The 18,381-nt window shown below is 45.7% G+C and overlaps 1 protein-coding gene across 3 annotated transcripts in view; it reads right to left on the reverse strand.

Annotated features, from left to right (window-relative positions):
- Positions 1–18,381, reverse strand: part of RPAP1 (RNA polymerase II associated protein 1) — a 336,543-nt gene that overhangs the window by 198,587 nt on the left and 119,575 nt on the right. For all 3 annotated transcript variants that reach the window (XR_012727659.1, XR_012727658.1, XM_075330058.1), the window contains exons 13-19: positions 15,809–15,943; positions 15,403–15,582; positions 15,084–15,241; positions 4,949–5,122; positions 3,959–4,160; positions 3,213–3,322; positions 2,043–2,238 (exon numbers count right to left, since the gene is read on the reverse strand). Coding sequence is in view for 1 of the 3 variants with exons in the window: in XM_075330058.1 (XP_075186173.1) it covers positions 2,043–2,238; positions 3,213–3,322; positions 3,959–4,160; positions 4,949–5,122; positions 15,084–15,241; positions 15,403–15,582; positions 15,809–15,943 (1,155 nt within the window). In the remaining 2 variants the exon portion in view is untranslated. The remainder of the gene's footprint in view (positions 1–2,042; positions 2,239–3,212; positions 3,323–3,958; positions 4,161–4,948; positions 5,123–15,083; positions 15,242–15,402; positions 15,583–15,808; positions 15,944–18,381) is intronic.

An 18,381-nucleotide genomic window follows, 5' to 3' on the forward strand; every position in this document is an offset into this window, starting at 1 on the left:
ATTGATCCCTAAACAGCAGACTTGAGGAAAACTGTGCCCGGAGGTGGCATGTGCACAGATAAGATCTCGGCTTTCCATTGAGCTGAGAGCTCAATCTGCGCACGCACCGACTTCGGGTGCCATTTCTTTGAAGCCCTCACCGCCGATAGAGCATTTGTGACACCCGCCCTGTTCCACACAGCCAGCACAACGCCCGCAGCCAGCAAAGCCCCCACTGCCGCCTGCACAGCCCCCAGCTTTAAGAGTACAAAGGCTCCTACGTCCTTCAGATCCCTTGTGCTCTGAAAGCTTGCAAAGATATTTTTTCTGATTAGCCAATAAAGGTATCACTTCTAGAATACTTTTGTAGAGTTTAGACGTAAAAATGTCAGGAATTTAAACAATATCATTATGCATAGATTAAGCATCATTTACAAAAACATGGAAGACCTTTAACATCAACTTTGGAGGCAATATTCACAGTGTATTATAGAGATTTATTATCAGTAAATTTATGATGATTTATCTATTACCCAAGTGAGAAGCTGGGGGTAATGGAGAAGGGTCACTGTGCAAGCGCTGTCAACAGGAAACAGGCACTACAGATGTGAGAATAGATTTTTAAGACCCTGGCCCAACGGCAAAGCCAATGGTGGCTGGATAGGGAGCCCCGTGAACTGCTTTCAATCTGTTGGCATTTCTGGCTCCTGTTTGATTAGCCGGCCTGGTGCGACATTGTGTGTATGTAATGATGTAAAGATTAGGTCGCACTAGGCAGCTAATTAAAAGAGGAGATGGTAAGTAGGAGGCAGTTCAAAGCCCACCCAATGTCACGCTAAGTACGGGGAAATACCAAGCAAAAGGGAAGCGAAACCCTGTGTCTAGGGAACGAAAAGATGATGACCCCCTGACCAAAATAACTACTGGTCCCTGGAGTTCCTCACCACCCTAGATAGGTGCCGCACCTATGCGCCAAGCTGGAAACCTGACCCTAAGTATCCCTAGTGCTGGGCCCTAAATAAGGAACGGGAGGGATGAGCTCTTCGTCAACTGCACTAAACACTAGAGAAGACACAAGGAGGACACACAGGGGAAAAAGCATGAACTACTTATCCACAGATGACTCAGGCAGAAGTTCAGAAAAGTAACAGCAACAACACCACAGCTGAGTACAAGCCGCCTGCTTGCAACCAGAGCTTGTATGAACTGAATAATATCATCAGCACCAGTCCAAGGAATATGGAAGTATTTAAGCACCAAGAGAATACTGATAATCATCAGCTGAATGGAAGGAGGGCTTCGCTGGGTCTTAAAAGGGAAGAGCTGTAACCCCAGCAGGAAAGCTACCTAGTACAATGAATACTAACAGCAGCAACAATGGACATTCAGGGAGCATTTTGGGCAGCCAAATGCTGTGACCTTCTATTGCCAGAAACCCAATGACTGTCACCCGTGACACACCTGTGGCACCCGACCGCTGGATTCACTCATCTCTAACAGGCACTATTCACAACAGGAAATATTCTCTGAATTTCCAGAACCTACTCTGCGTTACTATTCCAAATTGTGCCAACTAGTAAATAACCGAAAACAATGATAAATCTGAAAGTCTATGGACAACTATGCAGCCTATTGGTTCAATGTATCTAAAATAATACATCAAAATAGGTATAAGAAAAGTCTACAGCGCAAACAGCACACTGGCATGAAAAACTGATAGGATGATAAATAAATCCAATTCAATAAGTAATAAACAACAAAAAGTATAACGCTTCATACAAATACTCACATGACTGCTGTTTATTACTAAATTGGAACTATTTATCCTCTTCTTTTTTTTCGTTCCATTGTGTTTCCTTTATTGTTGCACTAGTATTGATATTGGTGTTAGTGCAGGAGACTTTTCTCATACCTGTTCAATTCTTCTTGACGGGTAACACACAGAACCTGCAAATTGTATGTGCAATCTGGCGTGTTACATCGTTAACGAGATCGCTAACGATGTCGCAGCGTGTAAAGCACCCTTTATGCAAACCTACGTTTCCCCATCATGCCCCACTCACCTTGCTGACCAGTCCCTTGTGAATGTTGGTGATACTACAGATGAGGTTGAGCAGAGCTGTCAGGATAGGGAAGGGAGATTTATTTCCAGCCAGGCTGAGAGGCGGCTTACCTCCGGCACAGCTCAATGTCACGATACTGCTAACAGACTCTGGCAATGGCGAGCAGGACAGTGGATTGGACACTGCAGAGCAAGACCTTAAAGGAGAGAAGAGGAAAGTATTAAAAATAATATTCTGAGAAATGTATTGCCTGATCACGTTATTAGTTACAGTGCCTTGAAAAAGTATTCATGTCCTGCGAACTTTTCCATGTTACACCTACAAACTTGGATATGCTGTTGAGGTGAGACTACAATGGGTCTCTTAAGGTCTGACTGCCATGTTCAGATTATAATGTCATGTGTGCACTTTGAGAATTAAATAACGGACTACGAGTCAGTTATGAACCTTCTCCATGACAGACACTGGAGATTCTGCTGCAGTTTATTGTTCTTACAAAGCCTTTATAGTTCTAGAGAAGTAAAGGGTGTAGACAAAATATCGTCCAATCAAAGATCGCAGGCCGGACTCAGGACGTATAGGAATTTGCATAGTCTCTACTGGATTGGCTGATCCAAACTTTGGGAATTCCTCTGTACCTCAACTTTTTGGGTGTTGTTCAGGATGCAGGAGCCATCTTTAAGTTACATGTGCTGGTGTATTGTATGAAGGAAACTCACTGAATATATATATATATATATATATATATATATATATATATATATTAAATTAGTAAGAAACAAAAGCATTCATAAATATGTGTGTTAGGCTACATCAACTAAACTAAATATTTGAGTCTATGAAATGGCTGAATTAAGTTTTTTTGGTTACTTAATTCTTATCCTCAACAATACCAACACAAAGTAACAAGTCTTTGTGAGGTGTAAAACAATTTAAACAGAGGATTTTGGGTACTCACAGCAAAATCCCTTTCTTGGAGCCTTCACTCCATGAGGATAGGGATGGAGGAAACTCTTACCCAATAAATTTCTCTCTTGTAACTACGCACACTATAGGTTCAGCAGTAGATTTATCTGCAATTATTATTTTTGGAAGCGTAAGCGTATCCTATTCCCAGGATCAGGCCTACAAATAAAATACTAACATGTAATAAGTCGGAAAAGCTGTTACCTGAGAGAGTCCCACAAGGGCTGCACAGATGTATGATGCAGGAATGGCAGGAGCACGCTGTCCGTCAGCTTCTCAACCTCCTCATTACATAAAACCGTATCCAAAGAGGGCTACAGAGAAAGGAATCCTCATTGTTATATTATAGAGGACTTTTCATAATCAATATATATTTTATATATATATATATATATATATATATATATATATATATATATATATATATATATATATATATATATATATATATATGTCCGTCTGCCCCTTTCCCCATCTGCCCCTGTCTCTTTACTTATCTCTGTCCCTTTCTCTTCACTTGTCTGTCTCTGTCTGTTTCCCTGTCTGCCTGTCTGTTTCCATGTCTGTCTGCCTCTGTCTGTCTCTCTCTATCAGTCTCCCCACCGACATCTTTTTACCTCACACATAAGCTTCTTATACTAACAATTTATTTTGTTCCTATAGCAACCACTCACAGCTCCTATTAATAACCTAATGGCTCGCAGCTCCATTGTCTTTAATGGAGGCAGGTATTTTGGAAAGTAACTGTAAAGCGCGGGGTTAAATTTTCCCGTCCAAACATAGTCTATGACGTTCCCTGAATCACATGGAGTGTTCGTGCAAAATTTCGTGACTGTAAATGCGACAGCGAGGATTCCTTTAGAGGACATACACACATGCATACACACACATACATACACGCAGCTTTATATATTAGATGAGAGATACATCACTGTAACACTTGGGCACACCTGTCGACTTGCTGCCTTGTAGTAAGAAGCCAGAAAGTTGATGGATGTAGTGGTGAGCGGCTGGAGAAGGTCCCCGATTGTAGAATGTGACATTTCCTGAAGACATCTCCTCAGACATCCTTCCACTAAAGGTAGCAGTCCTGTAATGTCTGCCCAGGACACAGGAGGAGGGGGAATCTGAGGCTCCGCATCTACAGATGTGCTGGAAAGCAAACAAAAGTGAATTCAGTAATGGGAATAACTAATAGTGTGAAGGTAGCCTGGGCTATAGGTTGTTTGTTCGATTGTAATAAGATTATCTGTGTATGTAAATAATCTAAATGTAGATGTAGTTGTATAATTATCTTTGTCTCTATATGGCAATTGCACAGACGCCATAATATGATTTTAATCTGTATAGTCAACAAAGGGTTAAACCGAGGATGAGTGAACAGATGTACAAACAATGAACAAAGAAAGAATTTATGTTTATCAGTGGTTTCACACAAAGAAGGAATGTATCTGTGGGATGAAATGTGTGTACCTACACTCCCCACCCCTCCCTATGCGGCTTCGATGTATGAGAAAAGACAGATTTTGATACTTTTGTACATGTCTAAAGGTTGAAATGTAATACTAAAATCTGAGCTATAGAATACACGAGTTCAGACGCAAGCCTGAGCTCAATCAGAGAACATGTTCTGTGTTCAATGATTATTGAGTCTCATATCTGTGCAGATACCTAATTTGGCCCTGTGCCCCTGGTGCCCTGAACAAAGACTCCATTAGCAGTCTTACCCGAATTTCTCCCTTGACAATAGAATGACTTCAGACTCAAATTTGGGGTTCTGAATTTTAAAATAATTCTTATGGTAAACCTGAATGTGCCCAGGCATAGAAGTGTCTTTTGATAAAACTATTAAACCTTATTCCCACTCAATCATATGTATTAGTTGGTTCTGACTCCCTACAATCCCCGGGCAGATAGCCTGTAGTTAACCAGTTGCTTACCTGCGGAGTTGCGCCTCCAGCTCGGCTGTACATCCAGCAGTCTGGGTCACGTGAGAAAGTAGAGTGATCACAGCAGCTGCTCGCTGGATGGGGAGAGTCACTACGTTCCCTTTGCAAGAGGTGATCAAAGCGGGAAACGACTGAAGGATTCCCACAAGGACGGGGTACAGATCTCTGGAAGTAGATATTGGTGCCATGAACATAAACTAAAAAAATACACCACCTTTTAACTGTCATCATCTGTGGCTCTTGTCTTGATTAGCCAGCCTGGCAAAAAGTCATCCCTGTGCCAGGCCGACTAATCAAAAGAAGACGGCAGCCTGCCATCCAGAGGCCACAGATTACTGGCACGGCCAAAGGATCAGGCCCTACCAATCGATTAGCGACAACTCTAAAGTGGATACAAGATTATCAGTATTTATATATCTCCACCTCTGCATCTTCTGGAATAGACATTCTCTTAAACTTAAAGTTATTCCGAAATCACAAGTTATCATTCATCTATAAATACAATAGGGATAAATTCCTGATCTCTGGAGCCTAACCAACAGGACCCCCATGATCTCTAAATTGGGGCTCTGCAGAGCCTCCTCTAGAACAGAATGAAGGTGCTCATGCTTAAATCACCACTACATTTATTGTCTACAGGATTGCCGGAAATAGCAAAGCGCTGTACTCTGCTTTCTCCTGCAGTCCCACAGACAATGAATGAAATGGAGGTCAAGCATAAGCACTTCCGCTCCATTAATGACAAGGCTCTTGGGGGTCAGAACCCCATTCAATGGATTGCTGTGATGCCCAGCGATCAGCAAGTTATTCCTTTTCCTGTCCTCAGCAATAGGGACAGGGGTGGCCATACCACTGATGAGGCCAGAGAAACTACTCCAGGGCCAAAAAGGAGGGGGAACAAAGCAACTGTTGAAAACTCAGTCCATTAGTGGCTGCAGAGAGGTGAAGCATGGGCATCATTTGCAGATATAGGGGTAAATATTACATCTCAGTTACATGAGTTTTTGTGTTGTATTCTGTTGTTAAATATCACGCTCTCACAAGTACCCAAAGTTCGGTGCCTCAGAGTGACCTTTGACTCTGCCTTGTCCTTCATATCACACATGCAACCCCTCACCACCTCCTGCCGTCTTCAACTCAAAAATATTTCCAGAATCCGTCCTTTCCTCAATCATCAATCTACAAAAATGCTAGTGCAAGCCATCATCATCTCCCGCCTTGATTATTGCAACATCCTCCTCAGTGGCCTCCCTGCTAACCATCTTGCACCACTCCAGTCCATCCTTAATTCTGCTGAACGAATGATCCACCTCTCTCCTCAACGTCATCCCACTTCTCCCCTCTGCAAATCCCTCCATTGGCTCCCAATCTTCCATCGTATCCAAATCAAACTACTAACACTGACCTACAAAGCCATCAATAATCTGTCTCCTCCATACATATCTGAACTAAGCTCCCGCTACACTCCAACACGTAACCTCCGGTCCTCCCAAGATCTCCTTCTCCCCTCCTCTCTCATTCGCTCCTCATGCAACCACCTCCAAGACTTCTCCCGAGCATCCCCAGCCTTCTAGAATTCGCTGCCTCAACACTTCAGACTATCTGCTAAACTCACAATCTTCAAACGCAACTTGAAAACTCATCTGTGCAGAACTGCCTATAATATCCAATGACCCCACTGCGTCACCACCGCCTCACCACTGTGCCGGAAGTGCCGCCTGGCCAACACTCAACCTACTGTCTCCACCCCAAAATCCTATAGAATGTAAGCCCGCAAGAGCAGGGTCCTCTTCCATCTGTACCAGTCTGTCTATTGTAATTTATATATGTATTCTGTAAGTAACCTCTTGTCATGTACAGCACCATGGAATCAATTGTGCGCTATAAATAAATAATAATAATAATAATAAAAAATATGGAACTTGTTTATTGCTTAGGCGTGATACTTGTGACCTATACTTGTGAAGGCAGGGGGGAGGGGCAGACCTAGACCCATTCTCGCACATGGGCCCTCTGCAATCTGTGTCTTCCCCCTAATAGGAGATAACTTGCAAGTTTAAGAAACACCCTTTAAACACGAAAAAAAAACAAAAAAGAGAATTTTGTTACTTACCGTAAATTCTTTTTCTTATAGTTCCGTATTGGGAGACCCATACCATGGGTGTTTAGCTTCTACCTCCGGAGGACATACAAAGTACTACACTTAAAAGTGTAGCTCCTCCCTCTGAGCTTATACACCCCCTGGTAGCCAGTCCTGGCCAGTTTAGTGCAAAAGCTGAAGGAGAATAGCCACCCACAAGTAGAACCGAGTAAAAACCGGAACAACCGGAGACTCTGTCCATGACAACAGCCGGTGATAACACACGGAACAAGAAATTGCCAACAGGCAACAGGAAGGGTGCTGGGTCTCCCAATACGGAACTATAAGAAAAAGAATTTACGGTAAGTAACAAAATTCTCTTTTTCTTTATCGTTCCTTTGGGAGACACATACCATGGGACGTTCCAAAGCTATCCCTGGGTGGGAATAAACAGAAAAACTAAGAAGTAGGCGGAGCCTAACTTCACAAGTGGGCGACAGCCGCCTGAAGGATGCGTCTGCCCAAGCTCGCATCTGCCGAAGCATGAGCATGCACTTGGTAGTGCTTCGAAAAGGTATGCAGGCTAGTCCAAGTGGCAGCCTGACAGACTTGTTGAGCCGTAGCCTGGTGCCTAAAAGCCCAAGAGGCACAGACAGCTCTGGTCGAGTGTGCTTTGATCCCCGGCGGGGGAGGCACCTGAGTACTCTGGTAGGCGTCCGAAATGGTCGATCTAATCCAACGGGCCAAGGTCGGCTTAGAAGCAGAGAGACCCTTGCGCCGCCCTGTGGTTAGCACAAAAAGAGAGGTGCACCGCCTAAGCGCAGCGGTGCGAGACACATAAATCCGGAGAGCACGCACCAGATCTAGAGTATGCAGCGCTTTCTCAAAGCGATAAACAGGGGCCGGACAGAAGGAAGGCAAGGAAATATCCTGGTTAAGGTGGAAGGGAGAGACCACCTTAGGAAGAAAGTCCGGGGTCAGACGGAGAACTACCTTGTCTTGGTGAAAAACCAAAAAAGGTGACTCCGAGGAGAGCGCAGCCAAATCAGAGACTCTCCTGAGAGAAGTTATGGCAACTAGAAAGGCCACCTTTTGAGAAAGACGATACAAAGAAACCTCCCTAAGGGGCTCGAAAGGGGGTTTCTGCAATACCGTGAGGACCAAGTTAAGGTCCCAGGGATCCAAGGGCCGCCGATAAGGCGGAATGATGTGAGACGCACCTTGCATGAAGGTGCGGACCTGAGCCAGCCGGGCGAGACGCCGCTGGAACAGCACTGATAGAGCTGAGACTTGTCCCTTGAGAGAGTTGAGGGACAGTCCTAGCTGCAGACCGGACAGTAAAAAAGACAGAAGGGTCGGCAACGAGAATGGCCAAGGAGAATGGCCGGAAGAGCGACACCAGGACAGGAAAATTTTCCAAGTCCTGTGATAGATCTTGACGGAGGAAGACTTATGGGCCCGAGTCATAGTGGAGATGACTTCAGGAGGAATACCAAAAGCCGTCAAAATCCAGGACTCAAAAGCCACGCCGTCAATTTGAGTGCCGCAGAATTCGGGCGGAAAAACGGACCTTGCGAGAGCAGGTCTGGACGGTCCGGAAGATGCCACGGCATCTCCACGGACAGTTGGAGCAGGTCCGGATACCAAGCTCGCCTGGGCCAGTCTGGTGCAATGAGGATGACTCGACGGCCCTCCATTCTGATCTTGCGCAGGACTCTGGGCAAGAGAGCTAGAGGGGGAAACACGTAGGACAGACGAAACTGGGACCAGTCTTGAACCAAAGCGTCCGCGGCGAAGGCCTGAGGATCGTGGGAGCGAGCCACGTAAACCGGAACCTTGTTGTTGTGACGGGATGCCATTAGGTCCACGTCCGGAGTGCCCCACTTGCGGCAGATTGACTGAAACACTGCCGGGTGCAGGGACCACTCGCCACCGTCCACGGATTGACGGGTGAGATAATCTGCCTCCCAGTTTTCTACGCCAGGGATGTGGACTGCGGATATGGTGGACTTGGAGTCCTCCGCCCATTGAAGAATGCGTTGGACCTCCAACATTGCCAGGCGGCTGAGTGTCCCGCCTTGGTGATTGATGTAGGCAACCGCTGTCGCATTGTCTGACTGGACTCGAATGTGCCTGCCCGCCAACAGGTGGTGAAAGGCTAGGAGAGCTAGAAGCACAGCTCTGGTTTCCAGCACATTGATTGAAAGGGCTGACTCGGACGGAGTCCAAGTGCCCTGTGCTCTGTGGTGGAGATGTACCGCTCCCCAGCCGGAAAGGCTGGCATCCGTGGTGAGAATCACCCAGGACGGAGTCAGGAAGGAGCGCTCTTGGGACAGGGAGAGGGGTCGAAGCCACCACTGAAGAGAGCTCCTGGTCCGTGGCGACAGAGCAACTAACCTCTGTAAGGAGGAAGGCCGCTTGTCCCAACAGCGGAGAATGTCCAGCTGCAGAGGATGCAGATGGAACTGGGCAAAGGGAAACGCCTCCATGGAGGCCACCATTTGACCCAGCACCTGCATCAGGCGCCTGAGGGAATAACGGCGGGGCCTCAGGAGAGAGCGCACCGCTAGCCGGAGAGACTGCTGTTTGATTAAGGGCAACTTCACAAGTGCCGGCAAAGTCTCGAACTGCATCCCTAGGTACGTGAGACTCTGGGTCGGAGTCAGAGTGGATTTGGGAAGATTGACAATCCACCCGAATTGGGCTAGGGTGGCGAGAGTGAGCGAAACACTCCGCTGACAGTCTGCGCTGGATGCACCCTTGACCAGAAGGTCGTCCAGATAAGGAAGCACTGCTAACCCCTGGAGGTGCAGGACCGCAATCACTGCTGCCATGACCTTGGTGAATACCCGAGGGGCCGTGGCTAACCCGAAGGGGAGAGCCACGAATTGGAAATGATCCTCTCCTATCGCAAAACGTAACCAACGCTGATGTGACACTGCGATTGGCACATGTAGATAGGCATCTCTGATGTCGATGGACGCCAGGAACTCCCCTTGGGTCATAGAGGCAATGACTGATCGCAGAGACTCCATGCGAAAATGCCGCACCCGGACATGCTTGTTGAGAAGCTTGAGATCCAGGATGGGCCGGAAGGTACCGTCCTTTTTTGGAACTAGGAAGAGATTTGAGTAAAAACTTCTGAACCGTTCCTGAGCGGGAACTGGGACAATCACTCCGTTTGCCTGCAAGGACGCCACGGCCTGCGAGAAGGCGGCGGCCTTGGAGCAGTGGGGAGTTGAGAGAAAAAATCTGTTTGGAGGGCTGGAAGAGAATTCTATCCTGTAGCCGTGAGATATGATGTCTCTCACCCACTGATCGGAGACTTGCTTTAACCAAGCGTCGCCAAAGTGGGAGAGCCTGCCACCGACTAAGGACGTGGCTGGAGCGGGCCGAGAGTCATGAGGAAGCTGCCTTAGTGGCAGAACCTCCTGCGGTCTTCTGCGGACACGCTTTTGGGCGCCAGTTGGATTTCTGATCCTTGGCTGAGTTAGCGGACGAGGCGGAAGGCTTAGAGGATGACCAGTTGGAGGAACGAAAGGAACGAAACCTCGATTGATTCCTACCCTGGGAGGGTTTCCTGGTCTTGGTTTGTGGCATGGAAGTACTCTTCCCGCCAGTAGCTTCTTTAATGATTTCATCCAGCTGTTCACCAAACAGCCATGAACCAGCAAAAGGGAGCCCAGCAAGAAACTTCTTGGAAGAAGCATCTGCCTTCCACTCTCGAAGCCACAAAATCCTGCGGATAACAAGAGAAGAAAAAAACCAAGGAGAAAATTGTAGAAAAAATACCCTGACTATAAATAAATAAATTGCAAGTGCTTAATAAACAGGGTACTTAGTATATACATTTTTGCAAAAAGGTAAGAAGCTGTCTCACCTCGTCACGGTGTACCCATCTGAGACAGTCCCTAACCTACTAAAGTTAAAAACATATTCTGTACCTGACTAGTGTCATGTCAAAACTTCAATATGGATGGTAAGGTGGTTAGCTGGGTCCCAGATTAAATACACAGCAAAAAGTGAGAAGCAGGTAATTGTTCAGCCTCAGTATCAGGAGGGCTGCACCCCCAACTTGCATTAAAGCAAGATAACAGACAAAAAAAAAAAAAAAAAAACAAAAAAAACTGAGCTGTGACAAATGTTCAATAAACATGCAACATTACAAGCATGTGAATTGCAGCCTCAAGACTAGAAAAAAACCAAGGAGAAAATTGTAGAAAAAATACCCTGACTATAAATAAATAAATTGCAAGTGCTTAATAAACAGGGTACTTAGTATATACATTTTTGCAAAAAGGTAAGAAGCTGTCTCACCTCGTCACGGTGTACCCATCTGAGACAGTCCCTAACCTACTAAAGTTAAAAACATATTCTGTACCTGACTAGTGTCATGTCAAAACTTCAATATGGATGGTAAAGTGGTTAGCTGGGTCCCAGATTAAATACACAGCAAAAAGTGAGAAGCAGGTAATTGTTCAGCCTCAGTATCAGGAGGGCTGCACCCCCAACTTGCATTAAAGCAAGATAACAGACAAAAAAAAACAAAAACTGAGCTGTGACAAATGTTCAATAAACATGCAACATTACAAGCATGTGAATTGCAGCCTCAAGACTAGAAAAAAACCAAGGAGAAAATTGTAGAAAAAATACCCTGACTATAAATAAATAAATTGCAAGTGCTTAATAAACAGGGTACTTAGTATATACATTTTTGCAAAAAGGTAAGAAGCTGTCTCACCTCGTCACGGTGTACCCATCTGAGACAGTCCCTAACCTACTAAAGTTAAAAACATATTCTGTACCTGACTAGTGTCATGTCAAAACTTCAATATGGATGGTAAAGTGGTTAGCTGGGTCCCAGATTAAATACACAGCAAAAAGTGAGAAGCAGGTAATTGTTCAGCCTCAGTATCAGGAGGGCTGCACCCCCAACTTGCATTAAAGCAAGATAACAGACAAAAAAAAAAAAAAAACTGAGCTGTGACAAATGTTCAATAAACATGCAACATTACAAGCATGTGAATTGCAGCCTCAAGACTAGAAAAAAACCAAGGAGAAAATTGTAGAAAAAATACCCTGACTATAAATAAATAAATTGCAAGTGCTTAATAAACAGGGTACTTAGTATATACATTTTTGCAAAAAGGTAAGAAGCTGTCTCACCTCGTCACGGTGTACCCATCTGAGACAGTCCCTAACCTACTAAAGTTAAAAACATATTCTGTACCTGACTAGTGTCATGTCAAAACTTCAATATGGATGGTAAAGTGGTTAGCTGGGTCCCAGATTAAATACACAGCAAAAAGTGAGAAGCAGGTAATTGTTCAGCCTCAGTATCAGGAGGGCTGCACCCCCAACTTGCATTAAAGCAAGATAACAGACAAAAAAAAACAAAACAAAAAAAAAAAACAACCCAAACCTAGTCTTGAGGCTGCAATTCACATGCTTGTAATGTTGCATGTTTATTGAACATTTGTCACAGCTCAGTTTTTTTGTTTTTGTTTTTTTTTGTCTGTTATCTTGCTTTAATGCAAGTTGGGGGTGCAGCCCTCCTGATACTGAGGCTGAACAATTACCTGCTTCTCACTTTTTGCTGTGTATTTAATCTGGGATACCATCCATATTGAAGTTTTGACATGACACTAGTCAGGTACAGAATATGTTTTTAACTTTAGTAGGTTAAGGACTGTCTCAGATGGGTACACCGTGACGAGGTGAGACAGCTTCTTACCTTTTTGCAAAAATGTATATACTAAGTACCCTGTTTATTAAGCACTTGCAATTTATTTATTTATAGTCAGGGTATTTTTTCTATAATTTTCTCCTTGGTTTTTTTCTAGTCTTGAGGCTGCAATTCACATGCTTGTAATGTTGCATGTTTATTGAACATTTGTCACAGCTCAGTTTTTTTTTTTTTTTTTTTTTTTTTTTTTTTGGATAACAAGAGAATTAGCTGAAGCCACCGCAGTGTGGTGAGCAGCCTCTAGCATGGCAGACATGGCATAAGATGAAAAGGCTGAAGCCTGAGCAGTTAAGGTAACCATCTCAGGCATAGATTCCTTGGTGAGGGAATGCATCTCCTCTAGAGAAGCAGAGATGGCTTTGAGAGCCCACACTGCTGCAAAAGACGGGGAAAACGCGGCCCCCGCAGCTTCATACACAGATTTGGCCAGAAGGTCAATCTGACGGTCAGTGGAATCCTTAAGTGAGGTGCTGTCAGCCACCGACACAACGGTCCGGGCTGATAGCCTAGACACCGGAGGGTCTACCTTTGGGGAGTGAGAACACTCCTTGACCACCTCAGGTGGAAATGGAAACCGGTCATCAGAACCACGCTTTGGAAACCGTTTGTCAGGGCAGGCCCTGGGTTTGGTCACAGCGGTCTGAAAACTGGAGTGGTTAAAGAACACACTCTTCACTGTCTTAGGCGAGGTAAACTGATGTTTTTCTGCCAAAGAGAGTTGCTCCTCTGACACTGGCGGATTGAGATCCAGCACAGAATTAATAGAAGCAATCAAATCACTAAGATCTGAGTCACCCTCAGAGAAATCGATGGGATACATAGCCTCCGAGCCCCCAGTGAGGGCATCCTCCTCATTTTGAGAGTCAGCTCTTGAGACAGAGCCGTGGGATGGGGAGGGGGAGGAAACCCTGCTCCTTCTCTTAGAAGGACGGGGTCTGGGATCAGATGATGAATCCTCCGTGAGCTCTGATGGACGGAGGTCAGAGGATAGGAGTCCTCTGTCAAGAGTATTAGAGGCACCCTGTGAGGGGGGCTGATGCATATTCATCAAAGTCCTGGACAAAAGTACCATGGACTCAGCAAATGACTGGGATATGGACCTAGAAAAGGACTCTACCCAGGCCGGGGGTTCAATCACAGGTGCAGCAGCAGCCTGAGAGACCACTGGGCCTTGCTCCTTGTGTGAGACATGCTGCTGGTATACAGAGGTCCACAACCGGAGACCGGCTGTGGCTTACCAGACCGCTGAGCGCGGTGTTGTGTGCCCTCCAGATTCCGAAGCCCGGTCCCCCAGTCGCAGCACCTCAGCAGAGATGCAGAATGCAGGATGTCCCAGAGCAGAGTGAACTCTGCCTGAGAAATGACTAGGGGCCGTTCCTATAAAAGAGCGGGAACTGGAGGGCTATAGAGACCTGCAGGGAAGGAGGGACGCCCCAGCAGTGGGGAGTGTCCCTCCCCTGTGTAGAACGGCCGCCGGGAGGAGCCGAACCTGTCCCTCTGCATGAGTGACATGCGAGGGCAGGAAAATGAAACTAGGCCTCCGGCGAAGCCGGGGCCTAAATTTAAGCGGCGAGGCCGAAAAACAGGCACCATTGGCGCGGTTCTCAGGCAAAAGCTAGAGAATCCGCCGGAAAAGTTAAAACAATCACATACAGCATACTCTCCCCTTACAATAAAGAACCGGGACCCCCAACATAAACGTCTCAGGTACTTAGCTGCTGAGACGCAGGGCCATGTCCCTGGGGATGAGTGCTCCGGTCCAACAGAATCCTCAAGGGGCTGTGGACGGAGACCGGACTCCTGCCAGGCATGGAGACCGTGCTGGCTCCCACTTCAAGCCAGAGCCCAGAAGGGATGGTGAAGGAGCGCGGCATGTAAGGCTGCAGCCTTGTAAATCAACCTTAACAACACCGCCGACACAGTGGGGTGAGAAGGGACATGCCGGGAGTCCAGACATGGACCCGCTTTTCTTCAAACTCTTTCCAAAAGTCAAACAAATCAGATGAGAATGCATGTGTGGATGTATGCCTCCTGACACAAAGCAATAAACTGGCTAGGACTGGCTACCAGGGGGTGTATAAGCTCAGAGGGAGAAGCTACACTTTTAAGTGTAGTACTTTGTGTGTCCTCCGGAGGCAGAAGCTAAATACCCATGGTATGGGTCTCCCAAAGGAACGATAAAGAAAAAACAAACAATAGGGGCTATTCTCAAACAAGTGAGAGTTTAGCATATAGAAAACCAGTGTTCTCACTAATCAGTTACAGACCAGTAAACATAATATGCTCCCTGAGTAACTAACCTGTATATATCACAGGCCTGGCCATATCCAGCAGCTATAGCCCACAAACGAAATGTCTCTGTGCTTAATTTCTCTGCTTCACCCTTCAATAGAGGAAGATCTCTGGGTTCCTGGACCACAAATCTGCTGAGGCGGCTCTTCATGTCAAAGGTATTCAGCTAAAAAAAAATAAAATATATACATGAGGATAGTGATGCTAATTTAATTATTTTATGGTAGCTGTAGACCATAAAAATACAAAAATGAAATTAACCACAATACATGATCACTTCTACACGTATATTTAGGAGAGGTGGTCCTACTTACTACATGTACTTACTAGTCTGGCAGAAGCATGACGACCTGAGGAAGCCAATACCCGTAAGAACTTCATGGCTGCAGCGGAGGGCACACCATGGAGAACGGAAGGACCAGGCTCCTCAGTTTCCATTGACGTAGTCCACTGCATGGGCAGGAACTCACGGACAACAGTCTCTATTAGCCTTGGACAATCTAGGAGCTAGAGATAAGGAAGGAGTCATCACAATGAATACCTCCTGACGGAAAGCAGAATTCATATTTCTAGAAAGGAATTTTCCTCTAATTGTAGACAGACAGACAAAAGCATCCAATTTATCCCTAAAGGAGCGTCAGGAGTTGTATTCTTACCAATCGGCTGTCTACATTGCTGGTTGGCTCATCACGTGGTATATGGACCCCTCCGCCAATCCTAATATAAAGCTCACCTGGCTGCAGGCTGCTGCAGAATGACGGGCCACTCGTGTCAGAATATCCAAAATGTGCAGGACCACTGTGGCTGGGGGCCTCACAACTTCCAGGACGTATCGTAGTCGATGGTGAAACTTTGTCTTTAGAAGACCCTAAATAAAATTGATAAAAAAAGAAGGATTTTTGTGTACTCACCGTAATATCTCTTCCTCTGAGCCTTCATTGGGGGACACAGGAAACCAGGTTTTTGCTGTGTCCCCCAAAGAAGCGATAGAGAAAAGATGATTTTTGTGTACTCACCATAAAATCTCTTTCTCAGAGCCTGGGGGGGGGGACAGCAAAAACCATGGTTTCCTATGTCCCCCAATGAAGCGATAGAGAAAGTCATAATACTGATCACAGTAATACGAATACTAGAACCAAAAAGCTAAAGTATTCGGAAGAAAATCCGACCACAGAGCTTGTCAGTCTGCAACATTTCCTGCGTGCTCCTAACACAACCATCAAATAACATAAATGTCGAATTTTCGCCGGACGAGCTGTAGTTTTTATTGGTACCACTTTGGGACATACGTGTCTGACTTCTTTTTATTCCATTGTTTGAGGGACATTATGTTATGTTATTTAGATTTTTCCTAATTAGATAAATACATTGAATTTGTTTCGACAGTGGAAGCTGCAAAATCAAATGTGATTTTTTTTCTTTTTTAAATTGTTTAGATTTTATTTCTTTACATTTTGCAAAAAGGGGAATTGAAGGGACATCCCAGCTAGGCAACCGCCTAAATGTTGCATCCATGATTGACAGTAGCATTTATGGGGTTAAACTACTACAATCTTTTGCTGTCTGCATAACAGTAGTGACATTACAAAGGGAATAATGGGGAAGTAATGCAGCATTTCTCACTTTTAGGATATAAAGATTTTTGGTAGTTACTGTGAAAGCCATTTGTTGTAGCCTTTATTGGGGGACACAGAAACCATGGGCTATTATATTACCACCTGGAGGCTGACACTAACAATACACTTGGGACAAAAAAAAGAGAATTTTGTTTACTTACCGTAAATTCTTTTTCTTATAGTTCCGTATTGGGAGACCCAGACATTGGGTGTATAGCTTCTGCCTCCGGAGGACACACAAAGTACTACACTAAAAAGTGTAGCTCCTCCCTCTGAGCCTATACACCCCCTGGAGAACCAGATCTAGCCAGTTTAGTGCAAAAGCTGAAGGAGAATAGCCACCCACAAGTAAAAACAGAGCAAGAACCGGAACAACCGGAGACTCTGTCCACGACAACAGCCGGTGATAACACGCGGAACAAGAAACTGCCAACAGGCAACAGGGAGGGTGCTGGGTCTCCCAATACGGAACTATAAGAAAAAGAATTTACGGTAAGTAAACAAAATTCTCTTTCTCTTTACCGTTCCTATGGGAGACCCAGACATTGGGACGTCTCAAAGCAGTCCATGGGTGGGAATAAACAGAAAAATTGAGAAGTAGGCAGAGCCTAACTTCACAAATGGGCGACAGCCGCCTGAAGGATGCGTCTGCCCAAGCTCGCATCTGCCGAAGCATGAGCATGCACTTGGTAGTGCTTTGAAAAGGTATGCAGGCTAGTCCAAGTGGCAGCCTGACAGGCTTGCTGAGCCGTAGCCTGGTGCCTGAAAGCCCAAGAGGCACCGACAGCTCTGGTCGAGTGTGCCTTGATCCCCGGCGGGGGAGGCACCTGAGAACACTGGTAGGCATCCGAAATGGTCGACCTAATCCAACGGGCTAAGGACGGCTTAGAAGCAGAGAGGCCCTTACGCCGACCTGTGGTTAGCACAAAAAGAGAGGTGCACCACCTAAGAACAGCGGTGCGAGACACATAGATCCGGAGCGCCCGCACCAGATCCAGAGTATGCAACGCTTTTTCAAAGCGATGAACAGGAGCCGGACAAAAGGAAGGCAGGGTAATGTCCTGGTTAAGGTGGAAAGGAGAAACCACCTTAGGGAGAAAGTCCGGAGTCGGACGGAGAACCACCTTGTCTTGATGAAAAACCAAAAAAGGTGACTCCGAAGAGAGCGCAGCCAAATCAGAGACTCTCCTGAGGGAAGTTATGGCCACTAGAAAGACCACTTTCTGTGAAAGACGAAACAAAGAAACCTCCCTAAAGAAGGGAATTTTGTTACTTACCGTAAATTCCTTTTCTTCTAGCTCCAATTGGGAGACCCAGACGATTGGGTGTATAGCTACTGCCTCCGGAGGCCACACAAAGCATTACACTAAAAAGTGTAGGGCCCCTCCCCTTCTGGCTATACACCCCCCGTGGGATCACGGGCTGCTCAGTTTTAGTGCTAAAGCAAGAAGGAGGAAAGCCAATAACTGGTTTAAACAAATTCAATCCGAAGTAACATCGGAGAACTGAAACCGTTCAACATGAACAACATGTGTACCCGAAAAAACCAAAAATCCCGAAGGAAACAGGGCGGGTGCTGGGTCTCCCAATTGGAGCTAGAAGAAAAGGAATTTACGGTAACAAAATTCCCTTCTTCTTCGGCGCTCCATTGGGAGACCCAGACGATTGGGACGTCCAAAAGCAGTCCCTG

Source organism: Anomaloglossus baeobatrachus, chromosome 12 (genome assembly GCF_048569485.1).
Source record: "Anomaloglossus baeobatrachus isolate aAnoBae1 chromosome 12, aAnoBae1.hap1, whole genome shotgun sequence".
NCBI lineage: Eukaryota > Metazoa > Chordata > Amphibia > Anura > Aromobatidae > Anomaloglossus > Anomaloglossus baeobatrachus.